Below are 25554 nucleotides of genomic sequence, written 5' to 3'. Positions count from 1 at the left end.
CATTAGTATTTATATGGTAGCCAAATCTAGAATTGTTTGTTACTTGCATATGCATCTTATGTTCACAGAGGATGGGCCCATCCATGGCTTTTAGCCAGGATGGGCAGGGATGGTGTTCCTAGCCTCTGTTTTACAGAAGCTGGGAATGGGTGACAGGGAATGGATCACTTGATAACCTGTTGTGTTCATTTCCTCTGGGGCATGTGGCATTGGCCACTGCTGGAAGACAGGATACTGGGCTAGCTGGACCTTTGGTCTGACCAAGTATAGCTGTTCTTATGTACCCATCAGGGACCATTGCCTCAGGTCCCAGCCTGTGAGGAAGGTTAGCCACAGTCTGCTGGTGCCCTTTACTCCTAACCTGCAGTGGCAGTGGCTTTGCTTCCCAGCCTCTTGCTCAACATTTCCCATGAAATCCTTTGTCTATATAGATATGGGCATTTGAGCATTACAATGGCTTTTATCCTCACTACTGAAGTAGTCATGGAGTATGGGGGAGTTAGGGCCCTGCACCTCCACTTCCTGCAATTCATTGCGACTCAGCCTGCCTGTAAAACTGAAGGTTTATGGGACGACAGGAACAGTCCCAAGCAAAGCTTGTACCAGGACCCCTCAGTCAAGTCCTTCTGGGTGGGGAAGGGAGTTTAGACCCCAGTCCTAGGGCTCCCTGTTTCCACAGCCAGCTCCCAACTGAAACCCCCTCCAGCTGTCACACCCTACTCCCCTGGTTCCTCCTCCAGCCTTTGGCCAGTTTCTGGGCAGAAGGTGTCACCTAGCCCCAACCCCCCTCCTGGGCTCTGTTACATGCTCAGGTATCTTCCCTCATGGAAGGTCTCCCAGCCCCAATGCAGACAGTCCCAGTAAAACTCCCCTGCGACATTCCCAGGTCAATACTCCCCACTCCCTGCTGGATCACAGAAGGATTCTCTCCATTTTACAGGTGGGAAACTGGAGAAGTCTCTTCCTTCTGGGCCTCAACATCAGAGCCAGACTTGAACCTAGGCCTCTTAAGTACCAGGTTAGACCTAGTAGTTCGTTCCCCATGGAATGCCAGGTGGACTTAATGGGCACTAGCCTAGGGATCAAGTTTTCAAGAGCATCTAAGTGACTTTAGTTTCTTAAAGCACATTGACTCTCACTGAGACTTCAATTCTTGAGGCACTCTTGATAGTTTTAACTTAAGACTGGAGTCTGAATGGGTAATGGCCTGTGGATCAGTCATCCAGCACAAGCCATCAGAGATTAAGTCCAGAAGAGACTTGATCTAGCCCAGCCTCTTGCAAAAAAGGCCAGACAGAAAGGGTGGTTTAGTGGTTAGAGCACTAACCTAGGACTTGAGACCTGCAACTGACTCACTAGGTGACCTCAGACAAGTCACTTTATGGCTCCAATTCAGTTTTCCCATCTGTAAAATGGAGTTAAGTCATACTGGCTCCAGGATGCCAGGTATATTTAGGATCATAAGGAAAGTACTTAAGAGTGAGAACTCCACCTAGCTATATGAAGCCTGTAATTTGTTTGAAGCTATAGCATCTCTTTTGGAGTGATATGCAGTCTATTAAAACCCCACTTAGAGAATCCACCACATTTCTTGGTCAGTTCTTGCAACAGTCACCCACCCTCACTGTGAAACATTTGCATCTTTCTGGTTTGAATGTCTTGCTTCATCTCATTCTGCTTTTTGCATGATTGAAGAGCCACCTACTACCAGAAAATTCTTCCTCTGGTAGGGCCTTAAAGACAGTGACAAGTCACCTCTTAGCCCAGGTCTATTGACTTCTGCCACTGTAGCTATGCTGGCAAATCACACCTGTTTTACACAGCTATGCTGATGTGCCACCTGACTGACATACCAGCCTGCAAAACAGCCTGCAGACACCTGGCATGATACACCAGCCTGCAAAACATTGTTACTAGCGTAGCTTATTTTGCTCAGGAAGACTGAAATGAGCTATACCAACAGCACTTTTGCCAGTATAGCTGCATGCACACTAACAGTGCTTTGCCAGTACAGTAGACTGGAATTCCTGTAGTGCTTTGGGTGTAGGACCTGCTTTAGTCTCTGAAGAGTCCTGCTAAGCCAGCAAGACTTGCTCAGGCACATTTCCTGGATTCATTTTGAGATATATTATTCTACTTTTAGAGCAACAGTGATTTCAAATCCTCCTTCCATCTGCAAGGCATGTGGAGATCATGAGGACCCTGGAAGAGCTGGGATGCTTATCAGGTGAAACTGGATTCTTGCCCTCTGTAGGCACAGCTCATTTAATGGTAAGATATTCTATCCCTCCCCCACATGTTGCTGCACTGTGGTGGCTTTTATGCCTGAAGTGCTTGTGTGACAGGACAAGGATGGAGCTTCTCCACTCCCAGGAGTGGGTTGTGGGAATGCTATCCTGCCTGTGGCAATCTTTTACAGTCACACCAGTGCTATTTGGATCAGGATTAAGTCATTTTTATACTCAAAGAGTTAAGTTACAGGGGAGGGATCAATTTACAAGTTAGTCACATGCCAGCCTGAGACATGCTTGAACTGCTTTCAAGCCAAGTGGAGGCAGGGGAAGTCTTCCCCTCCCACAAAGTCAGTGGCACAGCCAAGCATTTAACGAAAGTTTCCCAACTCCCACTTAGCTACTAGCCCACACTGCCTCCCAAAGCATCATTTCAGGCAGCTAGTGTACATAGACTTACTTTGAGGGATGCAGCCTGCGATGATGGGTTAGACATTCAGTGTAAAGCTTATTCCTGCAATTGGTTAGCGAGTCTACTGGCATTCTCAGTTAAATGACAGAGTCAGTGTCAGAACAGGTGTGTGCTGGGTATCTTGCCTGGCCTCTCAAACTAATAACTCTACAGGGAGAGTTATTACAAACTAGTATCCAAGAAAGTTGAATCCAAACTGGACCAGATGCAGAGGAGGGCTCTTAGGCTGATCAGGGGAATGAAGAGCAGATCTTACAAAAGGAGGCAGCTGTGCTTGGTTAGCCTTTGAAAAAACAAAGGCTAAGAAGGGATCTGACTGCTCTCTAAATACATTTGGGGGTAAACCCCAGGGAGGGAAGAGCTATAACAGCTCAAAGACAACATTGGCACAACAAAGAACAGAAACTGACCAGGGATCCACTGAGGCTGGAAATAAGGAAAGATCCTGGAACAGCCTCCAGTAGGAATAGTGGGGATCGGACAACTTAACTAGTTTGGAGCCAGGATGTGACTGCAGCTGCACACAATAGCAGGGACTAGATTCCATGACCCAAGTGGTGCCTTCCATTTATGTTCCTATACATCTCTGCTGACTTACATTAAAACATCCTGTAATTCAAATACCAGTCATGGACCAGAACCCCATTGTGCTAGGTGCTGCGTAGACACAGAATAAGAATTTGATCTGTTATACTAAATCAGAGTTAGATTTTAGAAAGCCTGGTTAGCTAAACGTATTTGTTCCTTCTGAAGTAGATTGTGCTGAAATCAAGCAGCAGTTTGGATCTTTGAGAAGCCTAATGCCAGCTCTGGTTTCAGGAGCTATTTCTGACCCATGTCAATGCTGAGCCCTGTGATCTCTCTGAAGCAATCAAGGTTTTTACAGCTCCTTCCAGTCAGTGCAAAGAGAAACTGAAAACAGAGCCATAAAAAAACCCAGTTGTGTTCCAATGAAGAGCTGCACTTCTCCACCCAGGTTGTGTTTTACTAGCTAGGCTTATATGTGAGCAGATCTCTAAGGCATCACTCTTGCAGATAAGCTAATGCCCAGAATAGTGCAGAGTCCATTGCAAGGTAAAGAGTTTAGGTGGAATTTCCACAGCATGGCTCAGAAATTTCCATAGTTTCTCCCCCCAGACTGACCCAGAAACAAAGCCTCAACTCTCCAGCAAGGGAAATTAATCTGAGGGGTTTCCCCTGCTGTAAAATGCAGCTGTCAGTAATAGTCTGGGTTCTATTCCTGGCTCTGCCACAAGATCTCTATTCTATTTTACCACAAAACATACTTCTGGGAGTAGTGTGCCATTAGTTGAATGGAGTAGTGAGAAACCACTGGGGGTTAGCAGGCAGTACAAGCTATGCCTCACCTACCCTTGGATTGGAGCCATGGCTGTTCTTACACCAGCAACTTGCACTAAATGCCAGATGCTACATAGGCTTCACTGGTGCAGATAGTATCTACATTGGGGCTTGTATTGACAACTAAAGCAGTGGGAACATGGATTGGGAGTCAGGATTCTAGGTTTTCCAGTGCTATGGGAACATGGGGTCTAGCGGGTTAGAGCAGGGAGCTGGAGACAGTACTGGTGGTTGCTATTTCCAGGTCTGATGTTAAACTGCTTTGCAACCTTGAGTGAGCCTCTACCACTTGGTGTCTTTTCCCACCCTGGGGATATTCAGATAGCTCTCTGGGGCAGGTATTATTTCACTGGGGGTTCTCTGCAGTGAGCAGGGCAATGCCTCTCCCTCCCCCATCTTTCTCAGAGACTGATCTTAGTCTGGGGGAGCGGGACTTGCAGACACCTGGCACAATAGGCACACCCCTGCACTTGGTCAGGGGAACTCTGAAATGCTACATTAACACTAGACAAGTATCAGCCTAGTTCAGAGAAGGCTTCCTCTAGACTAAATCCCAGCCATATAGCGTGTCTGTGGCTCACTAGAGGGAATGCTTGGGACACTGTACCTTCGCTAGCCTGGCTCTCTTGATGAGGTCATTGAGCTTGCGGAGTGCAGCATTCCTGGGCAGGGACTGGATATCTTTGAAGAGGTCCTGCTCTTCTGCTTCAAAGAGCTTCCTGTTCTCAGGGATGAGGAGGGGCTGGGACCAGAAGGAGCCAATGTAGACCCGCACCACCTCTGGGGTGTTTATGATCTTCCCCAGTGACCACATGAGGGCACCGTAGACCCGCATCAGCTGTTGAGTCTCAATCTGGTCTGCTTTGTTCAGCACCACCCGGATCTTGTCCTCGTGGTTTTTCAGGGCCTTGATCACCTCCGAAAACTCATCTGAGATGTCAAGCTTGTGAGCATCGAAGAGGAGAATAATACGGTCCACACGCTCCGCGAACCACTCCAGTACTGCTGCAAAGTCGTAGCCTGCGAGAGAGGGATGTTTATACACAAGGACTGCAGCTAAGAAGGCTGCTAGAGAGGAGAGCATCAACTTGGGACTCTGGAGACCCTGGTCTGCTCCCAGCCCCATCACTGACCCTGACAAATGATTGCCCCCATGCCTCAGTTTCCTCTCCCATCTTGTCTTACTCATTTGTGTTGGGGTAGCACCTAGGAGCCCCAACACCAGCCATGGAACAGAAGTTGTGCTAAGCACTATGCAAACTGACTGCCCCAGACAACTTCCAAAGTCATCTATTAGATTGACCACTTTAGATCAGGACTGAATTGTGTCCACCACCTATGGTTAATGCTGAGCTCTCCACACTATTTTTCCAAGCTTAGATATCAGAGATCTTCAGAAAGATCTCATTATCCCTGGTTTAAAGATAAGGGAACGTTTAAGGCCAGATGGGACCATCAGATCTAGTCTGGCCTCCTATCTATCAGGCCATTCAGTTTCAGATACCCCTATACCAAACCCAACAATTGAGTTAAACCAAAGCATTTCAGCCCTCAGGAGACTAACCTGTTGTAAGCCCCAGTCAGAGAACAAGAGAAACCAAAGGGCTGCCAATGCCAGAGGCCCCTGTGATGGCAAAGAATTGCTGCAGTGAGACGCCTAGTGATACCAGCAGATTACCCATGCTACAGAAGGCAACATCTCCTTGTGCAAGGCCCACCCCTCCCCCTGTTTCTGCAAATCTGACCTGGAAGGGAGGAAAGCGTCTTGTCCCAGGACCAGCCAGCAGGCCAGTGGCCAACCTAGGAATAAAGCTCTTTGGAACAGGAATTGTGTTGACAGGGTCTGGTCCACGATTGGGGCTCCTACACAGGTCTCCCAAGTCCCAGTCCTGTGCTCTGGTCACTAGTCTGTTAGTGTCAGCTGAAATACTGGTTACCATTGGAATGACTGAGCATTCTCCACATTCCTGAGAAAGACTGAAAAAACCTCCTTGAAGGGCAAACCCCATGCAAGTGAATCTGCAATCAGACTTGCTGTAGCAGGAACTTGGACGGCTACTTTAACTTCTAGTAAGGCTGGAGATGTAGCAACCATACAGCACACTGCAGTAGCAGATGCACTCCAGTCTGAGAAAGCTTGCTTCCAGCAGTGCAGTGTCATGTGAACACAGGATGCCCCAAGCAGATATGCAAGTTACACAAGAACGGCTTAGCTCAAAGTGCTGCCACCTCTAGTGTGAAGCCAACTGAACAGCACCCAGCAACTCTATGCAGACATAGTCCACACGCATCTACCAATGTGATATATGTCATGTACCAGCAATGCCCCTCTGCCATGTACATTGGCCAAACTGGTAGTCTCGACGTCTGATTGTGTCTGATTTGTGTAAAGAATTATAACATTCAAAAACCAGTTGGAGAACACTTCAATCTCTCCGGTCACTCTATTACAGACCTAAGAGTGGCTATCCTTCAACAAAAAAGCTTCAAAAAACAGACTCCAACAAGAGACTGCTGAATTGGAATTAATTTGCAAACTGGATACAATTAACTTAGGCTTGAATAGAGACTGGGAATGGATGAGTCATTACACAAAGTAAAACTATTTCCCCATGTTATTTCTCCCCCCACCCCACCCCCCACTGTTCCTCAGATATTCTTGTTTACTGCTGGAAATAGCCTACCTTGCTTGTCACCATGAAAGGTTTTCCTCCTTCCCCCCTGCTGCTGGTGATGGCTTATCTTAAGTGATCACTCTCCTTACAATGCATCTGATGAAGTGAGCTGTAGCTCACGAAAGCTTATGCTCCAATAAATTTGTTAGTCTAAGGTGCCACAAGTACTCCTTTTCTTTTTGTGAGTACAGACTAACACGGCTGCTACTCTGAAACCAGTCTACACGCTGAAAGGGAGGGTTTTTTTTTTTGGGGGGGTAAAGGCTGATGTAGCTACTGAAGTTAGGCTCTTGCTAGGACAACACCCTGCAACTGTCTTCACAAGAGGATTGTCTCCCATTTGTGAGCAAGCTCAGCTTTGCTCCCCATGTCATCTGGGAAACTGCACCTACTGCCACAGAGCTCACTAACTGCACCTCAGGGTGGTAACTAGAGCTAGACAAGGACTTTTTGGTCCTTTGGCAATTTAAGAGAAACTTTTTTTGGGTTGAACTAAATGTTTTGAATCTGACCATTTAAGTTTTGAATTTTAATATGCTTCAAGGAAATTGAGAAAGTTCAAACCAAAGGACATTGAAGTGTTTTGTTCCCACATCAGTGTTAGTCAGATTTTTCTTCTACAATGCAGCAAAACTGCCATGAAAGCTTCTCTCTCACCAACAGAAATTACCTCATCCACCCAGTCTTATGGCTTTCTGAAGCATGTTATTGAATTTGCATTTTCACTGAAGAGTGACTTAAAATTCACCCACATCTACTTATAACTCAGGGAAAGTGCCACCTACTTAAGGCCCCTAGGCCCTAACTAAGATCACAACACCTCTGTGCTAGGTGCAGTACAGCAAGAGCCTCCTGGAAGAGCTTACTATCTAGCTAGGCCCAAGTCACAGCTTGAGCCTGGATGTATGGCAGCTATGTTGTTACCATACTAGATTTCAAAACGATCAGGTGTCACTGTCAGCACTGCAGGAAGGAGTATTCATTATGACTTTCAACATCTCAGCTCTCTTCCAGACATGCCAAACCCATCAAAAAAAAGCAGAAATTGGGTTTGGTTTTGGCTTAATTGGCTTGAGCTGCTTGTTGCTTTTTTTATTCCTCTGGGCAAGGGGGAGCAAGGAGGGGAAGAGAGTCAAGATGCACAGCAGTCCCACCACAGTTCCCGACTGCATGCTGGGAGTTTAGAGATTAGCCTGATTTTTGGCTTTTCATGAAAGTCAGGGTGCTTATTTACCATATGAAAGTTAACTGTACTCTTCTCCTGTAATGTCCTTTATTTGTGCATTTGGAGAGACTTCAGGATGCCTGCATCCAAAATCTTTCACTAAAAAGGTAAAGTTGCATACCAGGCAGACTCCATAATCAGTCAGCAGAATCCCTCTACATGAGGGAATTGTTGGTTTGGTGTTAAGGCATTGGACTAGGACCCTCAGGTTTGTTTCCCAAACTCTTCTACAGACTCCATGGTACTTTGGCCAAGTCCTCTCCCCTGTATCTCAGCTCCCTCCCTCAGGATTATTCACCCTTTGTCTATTTAGACTGAGTTAGGGACTCTGCACACTAGATGCTGTATCAGTGGTTTAGTCTTTAATTTCACAGAGTATCAGGGTTGGAAGGGACCTCAGGAGGTCATCTAGTCCAACCCCCTGCTCAAAGCAGGACCAATCCCCAATTTTTGCCCCAGATCCCTAAATGGCCTCCTCAAGGATTGAACTCACAACCCTGGGTTTAGCAGGCCAATGCTTAAACCACTGTGCTATCCCTCCCCCCCTTTGTGGACCCCTACAAAATTTTAAATGGAGGCAGCCTCCTTTGGAAATCTATTGTATATATATTGCTGAATTCTATTCAGTCAGTTTTCAGTCTAAGTCTCTCATGGACCCCTCAGTCTCACATATAGCTGTGGCTTTCAATAAAATATATCTAAGGGTTACTTGTAATGCAAGTGTAAACGAAGTTAGATCCTCTACACATAGGAGCGCGCTAACCTTTAGCCACTCATTCAATAAAGAGTCACTTCAGCAGTCACTCCCCTTTCCATATTTAAAGGGCCTTAATCTCCAAGGCCTTTAGCCTCTCACCTCTTGAGGCAGGGCAGTACTATTATCCCTATTGTACAGATGGTGGCAGAGACTGAAGGACTTGCCCAAGGTCACATGGGAAGTTTGTCTGAGCTGGGAGACCTCAGTTCAACTCAAGTCCTAAGATAACTCCCTAAGCACTACACCATCCATTCTTCCTCTCCAGGACAGTATGGAGAAGTGATGCTTAGTGTCTTGACTTCACTCTAAGTCAAGAGATTAACAATCCATCCTGAGAATTCAGCATTCAGCTGTGTTAGTTTTGCTAAATGCTAGCATACTTTTTATAAAGTGTCTCAAATCTCAATCTCCTGAGAATAAAGTCCTTTAGCTAGTGTGATTGGCAGAGACAGATGGGTAGTTTCTGGGGCTTTCAGAGGGACTCAACAGTATTCATGATTAAGAGTCCCTCAATTATATTCTAAGCAGCAGTTCTACTGCTATGTAAACTATGTTGGACACTATGTAGAATCAAATGAAATAAAAATCTTAAATGAATCCACAGGTTCCATAGAATCTCTATGGATAGTAATTCCATGCTCTATTAAGAATATAACAGTAGGGATTCATTATCGACCACCTGACCAGGACAGTGATAGTGATGATTAAATGCTAAGGGAGATGAGAGGCTATCAAAGTAAAAACTCAATAGTGGGGGATTTTAATTATCCCCCTATTGACTGGGTACATATCACCTCAGGATGAAATGCAGACACAAAATTTTGATATTTTACATGACTGCTTCTTGGAGCAGCTGGTACAGAAACCCACAAGGGGAGAGGCAACTCTCGATCTAGTCCTGAGTGGAGTGCAGGTTTTGGTCCAAGAGCCAACTATAACAGGACCGCTTGGAAATAGTGATAACATTTAATATTCCTGTGGTGGGAAGAACACCTCAACAGCCCAACACTGTAGCATTTAATTTCAAAAAAGGGAACTATGCAAAAATGAGGTGGTTAAACAAATTAAATTAAAAGGTACAGTGACTAGAATGAAATCCCTGCAAGCTGCATGGACGCTTTTCAAAGACACCATAATAGAGGCTCAACTTAAATGTATACCCCAAAACTAAAAAAGCCACCACGGTTAAACAGCCATGTAAAAGATGATAAAAAGGCACCTTTTAAAAAAGTGGAAGTCAAATCCTAGTGAGGTAATTAGAAAGGAGCATAAACACTGCCAAATTAAGTGTAAAAAAAATAAGAAAAGCCAAAAAGGAGTTTGAAGGACAGCTAGCCAAAAACTCAGAAGGTAACAAAATGTTTAAGTACATTAGAAGCAGGAAGCTTGCTAAACAACCAGTGGGGCCCCCTGGACAATTGATACACAAAAGGAGCACTCAAACAATAAAGTCAGAGAAACTAAATGAATTCTTTGCTTCAGTCTTCACAGCTGAGGATGATTCCCAAACCTGAGAAGTCTTTTGTAGGTGACAAATCTGAGGAACTGAAGTGTCATGAGGTGGTTTTTGAATTAATTGAGAAACTCAATAGTAACAAGTCACTGGGACCAGATGGCATTCACCCAAGAGTTCTGAAAATTCAAATTTGAAATTGTGGAACAACTATGGTTTGTAACCTGTTCTTTAAATCAGCTACTATACCCAATGACAGGTTTCAGAGTAGCAGCTGTGTTTTTCTTTTTGTGAATACAGACTAACACGGCTGCTACTCTGAAACCTGTCATTATGCAAGGCACTGAATTTAGCCGTATAGAGTGGAAATCTGTCAGCTTCATGAAAAAACTTGTACAGAGACATCTTCCTCTCCAAAATTTGTCTAAGGTGCCACAAGTACTCCTTTTCTTTATACCCAATGACTGGAAGATAACTAATGTAATGCCAATATTTAAGAAGGGCTCTAGAGGTGATCCTGGCAATTACAGACAGTCTAATGTTAGTACTGGGCAAATTAGTTGAAACAATAGTAAATAAAATTGAAATATAGAACAAATTGTGCAAAAGTCAACATGGTTTCTGTAAAGGGAGATCATGTCCTACTAATCTATTAGAGTTCGAGGGGGTCAGATATGGACAAGGGGGATCCAGTGGAGATAGTGTACTTAGATTTCCAAAAAGCCTTTGACAAGGTCCCTCACCAAAGGCTCATATGTAAACTAAGTTGTCATGGGATAAGAGGGAAGATCCCTTCATGGATTGAGAACTGGTTAAGAGAACAAAGGGTAGGAATAAATGTAAATTTTCAGAATAGAGAGGGGTAACTAGTGGTGTTCCCCAAGGGGAAGTCCTAGGACCAATCCTATTCAATTTATTCATAAATAATCTGGAGAAGGGGTAAACAGTGAGGTGGCAAAGTTTGCAGAGGATACTAAACTGCTCAAGATAGTCAAGACCAAAGCAGACTGTGGAGAACTTCAAAAAGATCTCACAAAACTAATGACAGGTTTCAGTGATCGGGCAACAAAATGGCAAATGAAATTTAATGTGGATAAATGTAAAAAAATGCACATTGGACAAAATAACCCCAACTATACATAATATGATGGGGGCTAATTTAGGTACAACTAATTAGGAGAAAGATCTTTGAGTCATTGTGGATAGTTCTCTGAAGATGTCCACGCAGTGTGCAGCGGCAGTCAAAAAAGCAAATGGGATATTAGGAATCATTAAAAAAGGTAGAGAATAAGATGGAGAATATCTTATTGCCCTTATATAAATCCATGGTATGCCCACATCTTGAATACTGCATACAGATGTGGTCCCCTCATCTCCAGAAAGATATACTGGCATTAGAAAAGGTTCAGAAAAGGACAACTAAAATGATTAGGGGTTGGAATGGATCCCATATGAGGAGAGATTAAAGAGGCTAGAACTTAGCTTGGAAAAGAGGAGACTAAGGGGGGATATGATAGAAATGTATAAAATCATGAGTGGTGTGGAGAAAGTGGATAAGGAAAAGTTATTTCCTTGTTCCCATAATACAAGAACTAGGGGCCACCAAATTAAATTAATGGGTAGCAGGTTTAAAACAAATAAAAGGAAGTTCCTTCATTCAGTGCACACAGTCAACCTGTGGAACTCCTTGCCTGAGGAGGTTGTGAAGGCTAGGACTATAACAGGGTTTTAAAAACTGGATACATTCATGGAGATTAAGTCCATTAATGGCTATTAGCCAGGATGGGCAAGGAATAGTGTCCCTAGCCTCTGTTTGTCAAAGAGTGGAGATGGATGGCATGAGAGAGATCACTAGATCTTTTCCTGTTAGGTTCACTCCCTCTGTGGCACCTGGCATTGGCCACTGTTGGAAGACAGGATTACTGGGATGGATGGACCTTTGGTCTGACCCTGTATGGCCATTCTTATGTTCTGATTTCCCTGCCCGTCATCTTCATCCACAGGCCTCAGAGCAATTTACAAAGGAGCACTGTTCTCATTTTACAAATTGGGAGAAGGAGGATGACTTCTTCAGGTCTCACAGTAGGCTGGGGCAGAGCTAGGAACAGAACCCAAGTTGGAGTCCTAATCCAGTGTGCCTGCCCACAGCTCAAGAACTCAGGCTAAACTTGAGACAGCATTGGTACGCATCCTACAGCATTTACACTATGCTTCTTGCCCTTCTAGAGCACTTCAAATACAAAGGCTCCATATACCTGGTATCAAGAAGAGAGTGATGTACTTCAGAGTTAATTTGTACTGCAATAGTGCCTAAAGGGCTGCACCGGCAGAGATCAAGACCTCATTGTGCCTAGACACCCGCTGACTTAGAGCTTGCAGTGTAAAGAGGAAACAGGCACGGGGGAAGGCACTTGTCACAGATCACAGCAAAGATCACTGGCAGAGCAAGGAATAGGACCCAGGAGTCAACTCCAGTGGCTAAAGCAAGGCAATTGGGACTATGCTACTGCACCTGAATCCAAAGACAGAGCTTCTCAAGTTTAGTTGCACAGTGGAATGGAATCCCTTATACATCATGGGAGAATCACAGCTGCCTCTCCCTCTTACATCTGGCTGTGTAAACAAGGATTGGAGAGTAAGTCCATTGCTCTGCTGATGAATTTACTAAGGCTGGCCACACGAGTTCATCAATTTACTGACAAGGAAATGAAAAAGTGGGAAGTAACCAGCTGTGTAGTTCTGCAGAAGCCAAAGGGGAATTCTGTAGTTTGTCCTTTAAGGGCAAATACAAGCCAATACACCAATAGTGGCCACTTCCTCTGGAGGAACCTCAAAAGGCAGAGATATGCATTATATCAGCACTGCCAACTCACAAGATGTCATTTCTTAAAGGCTTGGCTCCCAGAACCATATTATACAGTCTTCATAGTTAGAGGGGAGAGTTTGAACGTAGGACTACTAAAGCCTCAAGTCAGATGACACAGATCTGTCTTAAAATCTCAGGATTTCTTGAAGCCCCAGCCTACTTTCCCAGTGCTTGGACCTGTCACTTATGTACTGGAAGTTATATTGTGAATAATCTGGCTGTTTCTTGACAGCTACAAGCCATCCTGTTTTGTATGACCAATTGGTTTTTAGAAGTTTTGGGTAATCTTTACCACAAAGTATCTAGCTGTACCACAAAGTACAATACACATCCAGGTCAATGTAAAAAAAACCAAAGGGTTGCTGAAGTTATGGCAGCATGGCTAGCGGTAAGGACTGGGGAAATCAAGTCAGGACACTTGGGTTATCACAAGCTCAGCCACAAATTCACGATACTGTGACCTTTGGCAACATAAGCCTGAGAGTACACCTCCCCTGCTTATGGGACATCTGGAGGTTTAACCTGCACAGGACATGGGTAAGGCCTTTAAAGCAAGGCAGAGAGAATGCTGCCCTTTAGAGGCCTGTCTTTGAATTAAGACAGTTGTGTGCTCCCTTGCTATCCCTGACTGCTGAACCACACCCGACAGGTACAATACACAGTGTTGTCACAATCTTGACCTGACATTTCTTTACAGAGGAAAGCACTCAGTATAACCATATTCTGGTTATGCATTATAGGGTGCATTGTGCAGGTGGGGAAAGAGCCAACCCATCTGCCTAGACCAGAGGTGGGCCAATTATGGTCTGTGGGTCTGTGCTGCCCAGCCCCTGCCCCTCCCCTGCACTGTCCCCCTCCCCTGCAGCCACGCCACTGCACAGGCAGCGCTCTGGGCTGCAGGGCTGGGCAGCAGTCAGACATGCTGCTCTGAGCAGCATAGTAAGGGGGCTGGGGCATTGGATAAGGGGCAAGGGGATCCTGGGGGGCAGTCAGGGGACAGGGAATCTAGATAAGGGTGGGGTCCAGGGGTGGTCAGGGGAAAGGAGTGGGGGGGTTGGATGGGTTGGGGTTTTAAGGGGGCAGGCAGGGGCCAGGTTGTTTGTGGAGGCAGACTTCCCTACCCAGCCCTCCATACAGTTTTGTACCCTGATGGGGCCCTCAGGCCAAAAAGTTTGCCCACCCCGGGCTAGAGCCACATTAGTCAACTGCAGAGTCAAGAATGGAGAAAATTGGAGATCAGCACTCCTACAATACACGAGTAATGTTAGAGACATTCCAATCCCATAGCTACTTGTGAATCAGCAAGTCTGACTGCTGCTACGGGTCTGCTTTTTTAAGAAGCAATGTTTTAAGAAAGTTCTTCCTCCTGGAGTTGTTAAAGAAGTTGTGGCCTGTTTGGTCAAACTGGGAATTTTCCCATGGCCTCTCAGTTGCCCTTGGTTAGAGCACAATTAGAGGTTAAGAAAAGTCATGGACACTGCATGGGACTGTTCAAGGGGAGCAGATTGGTCTTTGCATTGCTCCACTCACAGGTGAAGCAATCTATAGGTAAGGTGGGTTAGATCATGGTGACTAGGAACACAAGTAAATTCCGTGCCTTGGCTGGCAAGTTTTGCCAAGTAAGGTTTATAGAAAGTCTTTGTCCTCCCCTGGACAGAAATTCAAGTAGAATCAGTGGCCCAAACACTTCATGTTCCTGCAGAACTGCTTCAACTGTAAGTTTGCAGTGTTGTAGCCATGTTGGTCCCACAATATTAGAGCTCTGCAAGTTTGAAAGGTTGCCTTTAAGCAATAGAAGTTGGTCCAGTAAAAATTACCTCACTGACCTTGTCTCTCAAGTTGACTAGATCAGATCTATGGACTCATCGAGTCCATTATCCTATTCCCCACTTTCAACCCCCAGTAGCCTGCAAGCTCTTTTGAATTGGGTGCTATAGACAGGACAGTCCCTGAGCCACTGAGACCTGGTCTAGTTGAGCATCCACCTATTGTCTCTTGTTCTTTGCTTGTATTTTGGGGGAAAGGGATCTTTGAGCTGTTTGTGTACAGTACCTGGCACAATGGGGTCCTGTCCATGTCTGGGGCTTCTGGGCACTACTACAAGACAAACTGATAATGTAACAACTGAATGTTCTCCCTGGGCACATAAGTGACCTTTGGAACTCTGCTAGGCTCCTTATGTGACAGCAAGTTCCACAGAAGAGTTTCTCACCTTTCATTTTGAAATTTGCTGCTCCTCATTCAGTGTCCCCATTTCAGGCTAGCCAGAGCTGTTATATTCTCTATTATTATAGAGGACAGGAAGACTACACCACACTAGTAAATAAGCTGCAGTGCACTATGCATTGTAATAAGTTATTGTTGCCACTTTGCAATATAGTTTAAAGTTTTACAGTAGGTTTGTGGTTTTTTGCATCTAGCAATTAGTCACTTGGGAGGCTCATCTCAAGTCACTGGGTGATTCTGCTTGATACCTCACATGCAGTGCTCCCCAAAAATGGGCTGCATTTCATAATATTTGAATTAGAGGCCGAAGTAACTGCCTTATCTGTGGGCAGGACCTTGAAGTTAACACTGGCAAAGCTAGTTTCAGTGGTGAATGGTGGAATGTTACAAGGGGGAAGATATTCTGGGAGGTATGTAGTTATGTTTGTGCAACAGATCCTAGAGGTGCAGGACTCAAGAGCTTGTCAGCAAGTGAGTCAGTCACTTAGATGCTACAGCAGTGGTCTCCAACCTTTATGGTCAAGATCACTTTTTGAATTTAAGGGCAACCCAGGATCTATCCCACCCCTTCCCTGAGGGCCTGCCCCCCTCACTCCATTCCCCCCACCCACTCCTGTTGCTTGCTCTCCCTTACCCTCACTTTCACCAAGCTGGGTAGGGGATTTGGGTTGGGAGGGGGTGTGGGCTCTGAGCTGGGGCTGAAGGGTTCAGAGTGCAGGAGGGGGTGAGGTGTGCAAGCTCTAGGAGGGTGTTTTGGTGCAGGAGGGGGCTCTGGACTGGGACAGAGTGTTGGGGTGCAGCCTCCCACCAGGTGGCCCTGACCTCTGGTGGCTCCCATAGGCATTGCAGTGCAGCTGCTGCTAAGGCAGGCTCCCTGCCTACCCTGGCCCCATACTGCTCCTGGAAGGGGCCAACACACCCCTACAGGGGCAGGGGGGTCCTGTGACCATGTGGCTCTGCACACTACCCCTCTATAAGGACCACCCCTGCAGTTCTCCTGGCCAATGGGAGGTGTGGGGGTGGTGCTTTCAGGTAGCAACAAAGGGAGACTCCTGCTCCCCCTCCACCCCAAGGGCTGCACTGGATGCTTCCAGGAGCAGTGTGGGGCTGGGGTAGGGAGGGAGCCTGCCTTAGTGGCAGCCATGCTGCACTGCTGGAGATTGCAACTGACTGGGAGATCCTCTCAGATTGACCAGTTGGTGACTACTGGGCTAGAGACCCCTTTGATTTGCTCCCAAAGGCAAAACCAAGTGAGTGTAACTGGCTGTAGCATCTTGAACTGACAGCTGTACAGCACCACCCCCACACCCCTTCCCAGGCTATTCAAAAATAACTGATGGGATCTTTGCTTCAGGGCCAGCCTACACAAAGGCTCTCCTTTGGTGTTGGAAAGCCCCGTTCAACTAGCTTTTCCCCTTACAAAGCAGTGCACGTTTGTTTAACCAGCATTCCCTACTCTATTAATGGTGCAGCCAAGTAGTGTTCTGGTGCATTAGAGGGCCCAGCATTCACTGGTACAAGAATGCCGTTTATGCAGCAAGCCATGAGTTGTAGAGGGCAGCCAAATCCAGGTATTTTAACATCTCATTTTAGGCATTGTCTGAAGTCTTAGTACAGACAAAATGCTAACTTCCAAGATAAGCCATGCACACTAGGGCAATAGGATCTGCATTGAGGCAGCTACACCAGCTACTAAGCCCCAAAGTGAATGACTCTCCGTACAAGGAATCCTACAGTTTATTCCTGTAAGGTCTTGAGGCCCCAATTCAGATAAGGGCCCCTTTGTGCAAAGTGACAGACTCCGTTCATATCCAGAGGATTTCACAGAGGCTACTCATGTAGTAGCATACTTTCTACCATTTCTGGTTAGCTCAGACTCCACCCCCTCCTGGTGAATGAGCTGGCCTCACTATTCACATCTTTTCTGGGCAGACTACAACACAAGGGCATGAAGTCTTTGGCACTTAGGTAACTTCAACTGGTACAGAATATCTCATCAGCAACCTGGGTTACCATGAGTGCATCAAACCTCTTCTACATTACATCCCATAGAACAGGGGTGTTCAACCTTTTTCTTTGAGGCCCCTCCAACATGCTATAAAAATTCCATGGCTAACCTTAACCACAATTTTTTCAGTAGATTAAAAACCAGGGTCAGCATTATGGAGTAGCAAGCAGAGCAATTGCCCAGGACCCCATGTGACCTTGCAAAGCTAAGTTGCTTGGACTATGGCTTCAGTCCTGGGCAGTGGGGCTCAGGATTCAGTTTTCTGCCCTGGATCCCAGTGAGTCTAATGCTGGCTCTGCTCTCTGGTTTATTTTGGTGGACTCCCTGAAACCAGCTTATGCCCCTCCTCCCCCAGGTCCACAGACCTGTGGTTGAGAACTGTTGCCATAGAATATGAAATCAAGGTCAAGATCTCAGTACTTATCTTCAGGTGCACCATGGCCTGGATCCAGGGTACGACAAGACTGTAAAATTTCTGGATGGAGACCCACTTCTGTTCCTCTGGCTCAGTGGAATTCTCCACAATAAAGTGAGCAGCTCACTTGCTCAGGAGACAGCTTTTTGGAGGTTGGTCTGAGATTTCAGAATGAAATCTCCCAAGAGCAAAAGCCCATCCCAAATCTCACCACTTTCTACTCCAAGTGCAAGGTGCATCTTTTTGCCTTGCCTTCTTTAATGAAAATTATCCTTCAAAACCCTTTGCTGTGATGCCTACAATAAACTTGCCAATGGTTAGGCCACTGCCATGCTGAGTCCACTGCCTATCATGCTGACCAATACCAACTCAATGTTTCCTTGAACTCCTGTGCTAATCTCCATCTGTTCATCTTGTCAGCTCTTTAGGGTTAGGACCAGAAAGGCTGAAAGAACATGTGACAGATGTTAGTCTTATTGCCTAAGATCAGACAGCGTAGTGATGAGCTTGAGGAAAGAACCTATACAGAAGGTTACAATCTAAACAGTCAAGACAGTAAGTGGGAGGGGGAAGGAGAAGGGACTTGCTCCAGATCACAGCAGGTCAGCAGCAGAGATGGGAACTGAACTCACCAACTCCCAGTCCAATGCTTAGTCATCACACCAACTCAAAATAATTTGAAGTTGGACCATGTTGGAACATTAAGCCATGCACAGGACTTGAATCCTCCACAGTGCCTCTTTGTAGCTGCAGAAGACAGCCTTCCCACCCCATAGTTATGTGGACTGGATTTGTTTTTGGTTTAAGCAATGCTCTTACACCCCAGAATAGAAGTTTGCATGTAGCAGACTCCAGATTTCCTACGACTCAGCAAGGCCCACAATGGAAGGCAATACTGTGCAGAACAGTTATGTAAATCACGAACAGAGTTAAGCAAGCTGTGTTAAAAGCTGTTCTAAACACCAAGTACCCACCTTACCATGCATTCTTTAGAGATGCTCTGATATGCACTTCTATGCCTTAGCAGTATGGACAGACTGGGGAAGCCAGGACTCTTGATTCTAAATTCCCCTGCTGAGTTGAATAAATTACAGCTCTCTACAACTTCCAGTCTGTTCGGCCACTGAACTTGGCAGATCTTCACAAGAAAATGTTAGCCAGCATCAGGTAGAATTAGATCAAGCTGGCCCTGCTGTGTAGCAGTCCAGCACTACTCAAAGCTCTTTACAGGCAGACTATCCAAGGACATTCATTTGCTTCAGACTACATTGGGTGGAAGGGATGCAGGGTCACTCTAGAATGTGGGTTTAATTCCTAGCCAAGATTATGGGAAGTCACTAGCATCTGAGGTGAGATGAGTTGGTGGGTCTGAGCCCATGAACAAGGTATGTATCCAACTCACCAACAGAATTGCTGGTTATGACAGCAAATCTACATGTCTGCCCCTTCACTACCTTGAAACCTGATCCCTTCCTAGTCCACCTTTCCATGAAAGTAAAGATTGTTCTCTCTGGCTTTATAAGTGGGAAAACTGAGGCACAGAGATAAAGCGGCTTGCCCCAAGGTCACAGGGAGTCTGGAAATTGAAGCCAAATATTTTGCCCCCGTCCAGCACTTTAACCACCAGGACAACATAGGGAACAGATGAAGTTACCTGCCTATGAAGAAAGGTCCTTAAACCATTGTAGCAGGCATTTCAGAAATACCTGAGAACAGGACTGAAATCTCAAGAGCACCTAATCTGGCACCTTTCATGCAGTTAAGATTCAAGACTCCTCCTACAGAAGGAATGCTAATTGGCTAAGATTAGAACACTGGAGAGTATTTAGGCTGGATAAAGGCTATTGCCATATAGCAGATGGCTCCTCCAATGAATATTCCTCCAGGGCAACACACCCTGAACAGTTCTAATCAGTGAGAATCAGTCTCCTCTGCTTTTTCCACCAAATGCATCCGATGAAGTGAGCTGAAGCTCACAAAAGCTTATGCTCTAATAAATTTGTTAGTCTCTAAGGTGCCACAAGTACTCTTAAAACATTTCAGTCCTCACACGTGTCTGGGACACAAGCCTCCTGAGACCAAGACTATGGCCACACTATAGAGCTTCCAGCTAAGCCACTGCAGTATTGCTAATGCAGATGCTTGAGAGCTCTTAATTACTTAATATCTTAAGTAATCAACTTAATTACTCCAGCATGTGCCAGCCCCCTCCCCAAGCAGTGATAGCTATGTTGTAACACTGCCCACATAGTGCTTAGGTCTGTGTAACTTTAGTTCAGGGAGGTGACTTCACACTCCCAAGTGACATACCCACAAGCTGTAGTGTGTATATAGCCCAAGGGTCCACCAATTCCTGAGGTGGCTGTGACAGCAGGGTATTAGGTGATCTCAGCAAGTGACCCAGACCCCTTGCTGCAGAAGGCCAAAACACCTCAAGGTCCTTGATAATCAAATCTGGTGATCAGGCAGACCCTGGTGCATGTGAGCACACATGAGCCAGGCAGCTAAGTCAGGATTCTTTGCACCACCTCAGAGCACTGGTCCAGCTGATCAGACACAAGATCAAAAAGACAGGGTTATTGAAGTCCTCATACCCCCAATCATTGCTTGGACTGCACACACACCCTCCTTACATATAGGAATTCAGACCAAGTGCAACTGTCTCTATGAAGGCAACAGGCAACAATAGGCCACCTTGCAGACTGAGACTAGCAGCCAGGCTTGGAGGCATGAAGTGTCAGCCATCAGCTATGGGGCTTAAGGGTAAATATCTATGGCTTGCTTTATGCAGCTCAGATCAGATATGGCCTTCTTAGAGTCTACACAAATTTACTTACTACCCACCCTGCACATAAACATCCTGGTTTGATTTGTTCTGTATCTGGACACCCAATGAGATCAATGAAAACTGCACCCTGCCTCTCACCTTGCAGTCAAGCCAGTCACAGCCTCTGTTACCAGCAGTCATTCCAAGATCTTACTCTGTGAGAGTCCTCCACTGAGTCTGCTCAGCCTACATCCCACAGTGAACTGCAGCATGTGTGAAAACACAGTTTGTTTACAACTACAGGAATTTATAGCACAACACTGACATGCCTATTTTAGGGGGACTCATTTAAAAACCAAACTGTCCTTTGACAAATTGATTTAGCCATTGTTGCTTGTCATGTAGCTTAACAGCAGGACAACATGGAGGCTAGCAGCTTTAAGGACAACATATTCTGCAATAATCAAGTAGTGAACTTAGCAGTAGTTTGAGGGAGGAGCCTCGTTTGCTCTGCAGTGGCTGAGTCTATACACTTTCCCCCCTAGGCAGATAGTCTTGGAGCTAGTTATGATGTTATCCAAGACCCAGAAGAACTCCCCATTGAAGGAGCTCAGCAATACTAAAAATGGGAGTTTTAGTGAGCTGAATACAGCAAAATTCTAGCATCCAGAAAAAGCTCTGAAAGAGGACACTGGATAGGGGTGATGTAAGCTACAAACCCCCCTTCATTTTGTTATAATTAAACCCAAACATTAAGATTACAGTAGTATCTAGGGCCCACAACCCCCAGATCAAGGGCTCTATGCCAGGCACTAGCCAAACAAAGCAAGACAACACCTGTAAGCTCTGTGGGCAGGAAGTATACCCATTTTACACAGGGAAATGACTTGCCCAGGGTCTCATGGAGTTGGTTGTGGGAATCAGGAATTGACCTGATCTTTCAAGTCCCTGTCAAGTGCCATAAATGGCCTTTGCCAAAGAGAGTGCAGCCATGTATTAATGCAAATTGCCTTCTGTGTTGAAGAGCATGGGCAATAAGACAGTCAGTTTTACCTTCTAAACTTAAGCTTTGACTACCAGGGAGAGTTAATGGCATAACCCAAGATGCAGATTTAAACTGATCTAGTTATACAGGAATAATCAACCCCACAGGGACACTTTCTGTATTAGGCAGTCTTTTCTCAGTGTCTTGGGAAGGGGTTAAAAGCAAGCTAAAGAGCCATTTATTCTGTACAAGAATGTGGGGAGGCAGGAGGAGAAAGAATCACAACTATGTACCTGCATCATTAGCACAGGCTTCCCCCATGCAAGCCATACCTGAAGCACTAGCACAAGACCAGACACCGCAAAGTATGTCACAATGAAAGTTTAGAAATTTAAAAAAGGAATTTGACCTTGTTTTCCTACAAGATGTTCTGGGGACTGAAGTGACCTGCCTATCCTTTTAAAGTGGTCCAAAAGTCTCACTACAGGAATGAGACACAGCTAACTTACATTACAAAGAAATTCTGTGGTTTGTAAGGGGGAAGGGTAAAATTATTCCACAATTCATGGTGCTTTATTTAGGGTTACATCCTGGTTTCTTTCTGACTGGGGCAGCAAGAGCCTTATCTTTGAAAGCAGTTTCCTGCAGGCATTACTAGTCACTGGAAAAAATATCAGGAGGGTTTGGAAAGGCTGATGTGATTAATAAGCAAGACATTTTCCTTCCGGCCTTTGCCATAACCAAAAAGCCACAAATACAACAGGAGCTTCTGGAGCAATGTAATCAAATGGCAGGATTTTGATACTCAGGAAAAGCTAAGCTACAAGATTTTGCAGAGATCTGAACGAGCCCAGAGATTGACACAGAAGGGAATGTGCAGGGACCAGCCTCAGCACAGAAATGACAAGCCCAGTTCCTCTGCTGGGGAGTAGTCACAGTGGGGTACTTTGAAGCTGTGTGGGGTGAAGAAGAGGGGTGAAATCCTTTAGCAGAAACACTGAGAAACCAATAGAAAAACTGAAACACTAGGTCAAGGTCAGGCACTTGCTAGAGTCAGACCTGGATCACAGCCAGCACTAGGTCAATAGATCAATAAAAGGCCTGAGATTGAGAGTCAGATGTTGTGAACAAGTGGGGCTAGAGGTAAATATTTATGCCGCTCCTCAGGAGACAAGAGCCAGGTCAGTACAGAGCATTTGACTCTAGAACAGTGATCCCCAAACTTTTCAGGGTCATGTCCCCCCCTTTATCCCTGTTTGTGGCCCCTCCTCACCCCTGGGGTGAGGCCAGGAGTAGGGAAGTGGACGGGGTAAGGAGGCCAAGGCTGGAGTCACAGTTGGGGTGGGCCTGAGGCCAGGGCTATGACTGGGGCCATGTGTGGAGCTCCCAGCTGGGCTGCAGTCAGCCCAAGCCTGTGGGCAGGACAGGGCCAGGCATGGATCAGGGCTTGGGGCCCTCCCTCCCCGCAGGCTGGCCTGGCCCTGCCATGCACCCCTGAATGTTCATCCATGACAGTTTGGGGACCTCTGCCCTAGAAGGAAAGGAAGGCTGGTCTTGAGGTTCAGGAAGTGGGCTGGGATTCACAAGCTCTGAGTGCTAATCCCAACTCTGAGGCACTAGGCAAGTCACTACTCTGACTCAGTTCCCCTCCCTGCCCTGCCTCTCCATAAAGTGGGAATAAATACTACTTCTCACTTCGCAGTCCTATCATACCAGGCACTGTGCACACAGATGGTCCCTGCCCCAATCTCAGCTGTGACTTCTAGGAGCTATGAATGCAAACAAATCAGTGCTCAAAAGTTGCTGTCAGAACAGGTGGCAAACAAATTTAGCTGTAGAGACATTTACACTGTATATGCTGACATATGTTGACAGTTTGTGTTTTAATTGTTAGAAATTTTGAATCTCAATCGATCATTAAACTGTCTGACCCCTACCTTCCATAATTTCCTATTTAAATTTTCAGTTGTGGGGAAAGTGCTAAAAATAAAATTCTGCCAAGCCTACTTCTAACTAGGGCAATCAGAAGTCAGCCTGTCCTGCCCTCTTTACACTGGGTTCTCAGATGAAGATATTGGTGTTTCTCCCAAGGCACTCCAGGCACTTACAGGAGCCAACAGATGTGGAATGGGGACTAGGGTTGACAATGCTGCTTCAAATTTCTACCTTAAGATCATCCATGCAGGAGACAGCTGCTCTCAGACAGCCTCCTTGAGAAAGTGCAATGAAAATCCCCCAGGAACTAGGGACCATTCCAAATGCTGCCACCTTGAGCTCCAAGGGCAGTGTGCTTCTGATCTCCCTGGTCCAATATTGAGTGTAGCATGAACCTGGAAGCATCACTACATGCACACACCTGTGGCTGAGGTTAGAGATAAGCCACCTGTGACGATTTATGCACGACTGGAAGGTACTCCTAGTGCTGTCTAGAGCTATGTAGTCTGGTGATAAGGGTGGGACTACACTTCTAACAGGGTCAGAGGACCTGAACTTATGTAGAACAGATCCTATTTTTACTCAAGAGCACTCAGCCATGGGAAATTACTGCCTGCCAAATTCTCCCCCTCAATATTGAGTCACTATTTATCTACATGGCTAAAGTCTGGCAGTCATGTTCCAGCCAAGGGATGCTGTAAGACAAGCATTCCCCAGTCCCTTATAGTCACAGTAAGGCTCAAATGTACAAGCCAATGGTACTCAACCACACAAGCAAAATCTCAGAACACTGCTCCCCTGATAGGGGGCTCACTCTACAGGGAAGAGAGCTTCTAGGTTCAAATGCCACTTGGTGCCATGAGATCTCTGGAATGCTAAAGCCAACAGGTGCTGCAGGCTACAGCTCAGGAAGCCATTCAGTGGCAACATCACTACACACATTGATCAGTAGTACCTGGATAATTGTCCATTGAATTTGTAGCATCGCCAGTGTGGTAAAAGCAGTAAGCTGAAGAATACTAGAATGGGAGTCAGTCAAGTGAGAGTTGAAGTGTCACACACTTGTCAGGATGTAAGAAAGGCTTCTCATTGGAGCACAGAATGGGGATTCCTGGGTTCTCCTCTCTATAGCCAGTAGATCTAGTGCAGGGGTCAGCAACCTGCAGCACACGTGCCAAAGGCAGCATGTGAGCTGATTTTTCAGTGGCACTCTGCTGCCAGCCAGGGTCCTGGCCACTGGCCCCACTCAGCCCACTGCTGGCCTGGATGGACAGAACTCTGGGCTGGCAGCAGGCTGAGCAGGGCTGGCAGCCAGGATCCTAGCTGGCAGGGACCAGTGGACAGAACTGCAGACTGGCAGCAGGCTTAGTGGCTCAGTGTGCTGCCAGTCTGGGGTACCATCTGCCAGCTGGGGTCCTGGCCACTGGTACCGCTCAGCCTGCTACCAGTCTGGGGTTCCATCGGGAGGACCCTGTAAATGCGAAATTACTGGCATGCAAAACCTTAAATTAATGAAGGCTTGGCATGCCACTTCTCAAAGGTTGCTGAGCCCTGGTCTAGTGGTTTAGACCAGGGAGTTATTGGATGATCAGGACACCGGGGTTCTAGTCCCCATCCCTGCTGCTCACTTATCTTAAACAAATCACTTCCACTGTGTGCCTCAGGTTTTCCACCCAAATCTGTAGGACAGGGACAATAGTGACCTACCATCCAGAGGGCTGGTTTGCTGACCACCTTGCAGTAAGGACAGGCTAACTCACTCAAGTGTTATTAGTCCAATGCCTTCCCACAATTCTTGTGCATCCAGGACAGATGAATTCTCATAATTCATTAAGACAAAGTAGTATAGCCTACTGCTTTACAAAGCACCATGGGATGTGCCATCACAAATCCTAATGACCTGGGGAATGCAACAGCAGCGAAGACAGAGTAGTGCAAGTATGGCTTGCAGCATGGCTGCTGACAGATGGCCTTGGATATCCTGGGAGAGGGTCATCTAAGATCTCCAAAGTGAAGACAAGCCCTTAAGTTACACTGGTGCATCCACCTTATGGATTTGAACTGAAGCTCATTCAACACTTGCTTTAAGTTGGTTCGCTTGTAAGGGGAGTTACAAGATTACGGGCTAACACACATCTGAGGTTTACACCAGTTTAAATGAGATTCAGTTGAACAGGTGA

The 25554-nt window shown here is 46.0% G+C and overlaps 1 protein-coding gene across 1 annotated transcript in view; it reads right to left on the bottom strand.

Annotated features, from left to right (window-relative positions):
- The window catches only part of EHD1 (EH domain containing 1), a 36606-nt gene that overhangs the window by 4584 nt on the left and 6468 nt on the right, over nt 1–25554 (bottom strand). The window contains exon 3 of the mRNA XM_038409367.2: nt 4670–5082. Within this exon, the coding sequence (XP_038265295.1) occupies nt 4670–5082 (413 nt within the window). The remainder of the gene's footprint in view (nt 1–4669; nt 5083–25554) is intronic.

Source organism: Dermochelys coriacea, chromosome 7 (genome assembly GCF_009764565.3).
Source record: "Dermochelys coriacea isolate rDerCor1 chromosome 7, rDerCor1.pri.v4, whole genome shotgun sequence".
NCBI lineage: Eukaryota > Metazoa > Chordata > Testudines > Dermochelyidae > Dermochelys > Dermochelys coriacea.
This window is presented reverse-complemented; position numbering and strand designations above follow the sequence as displayed.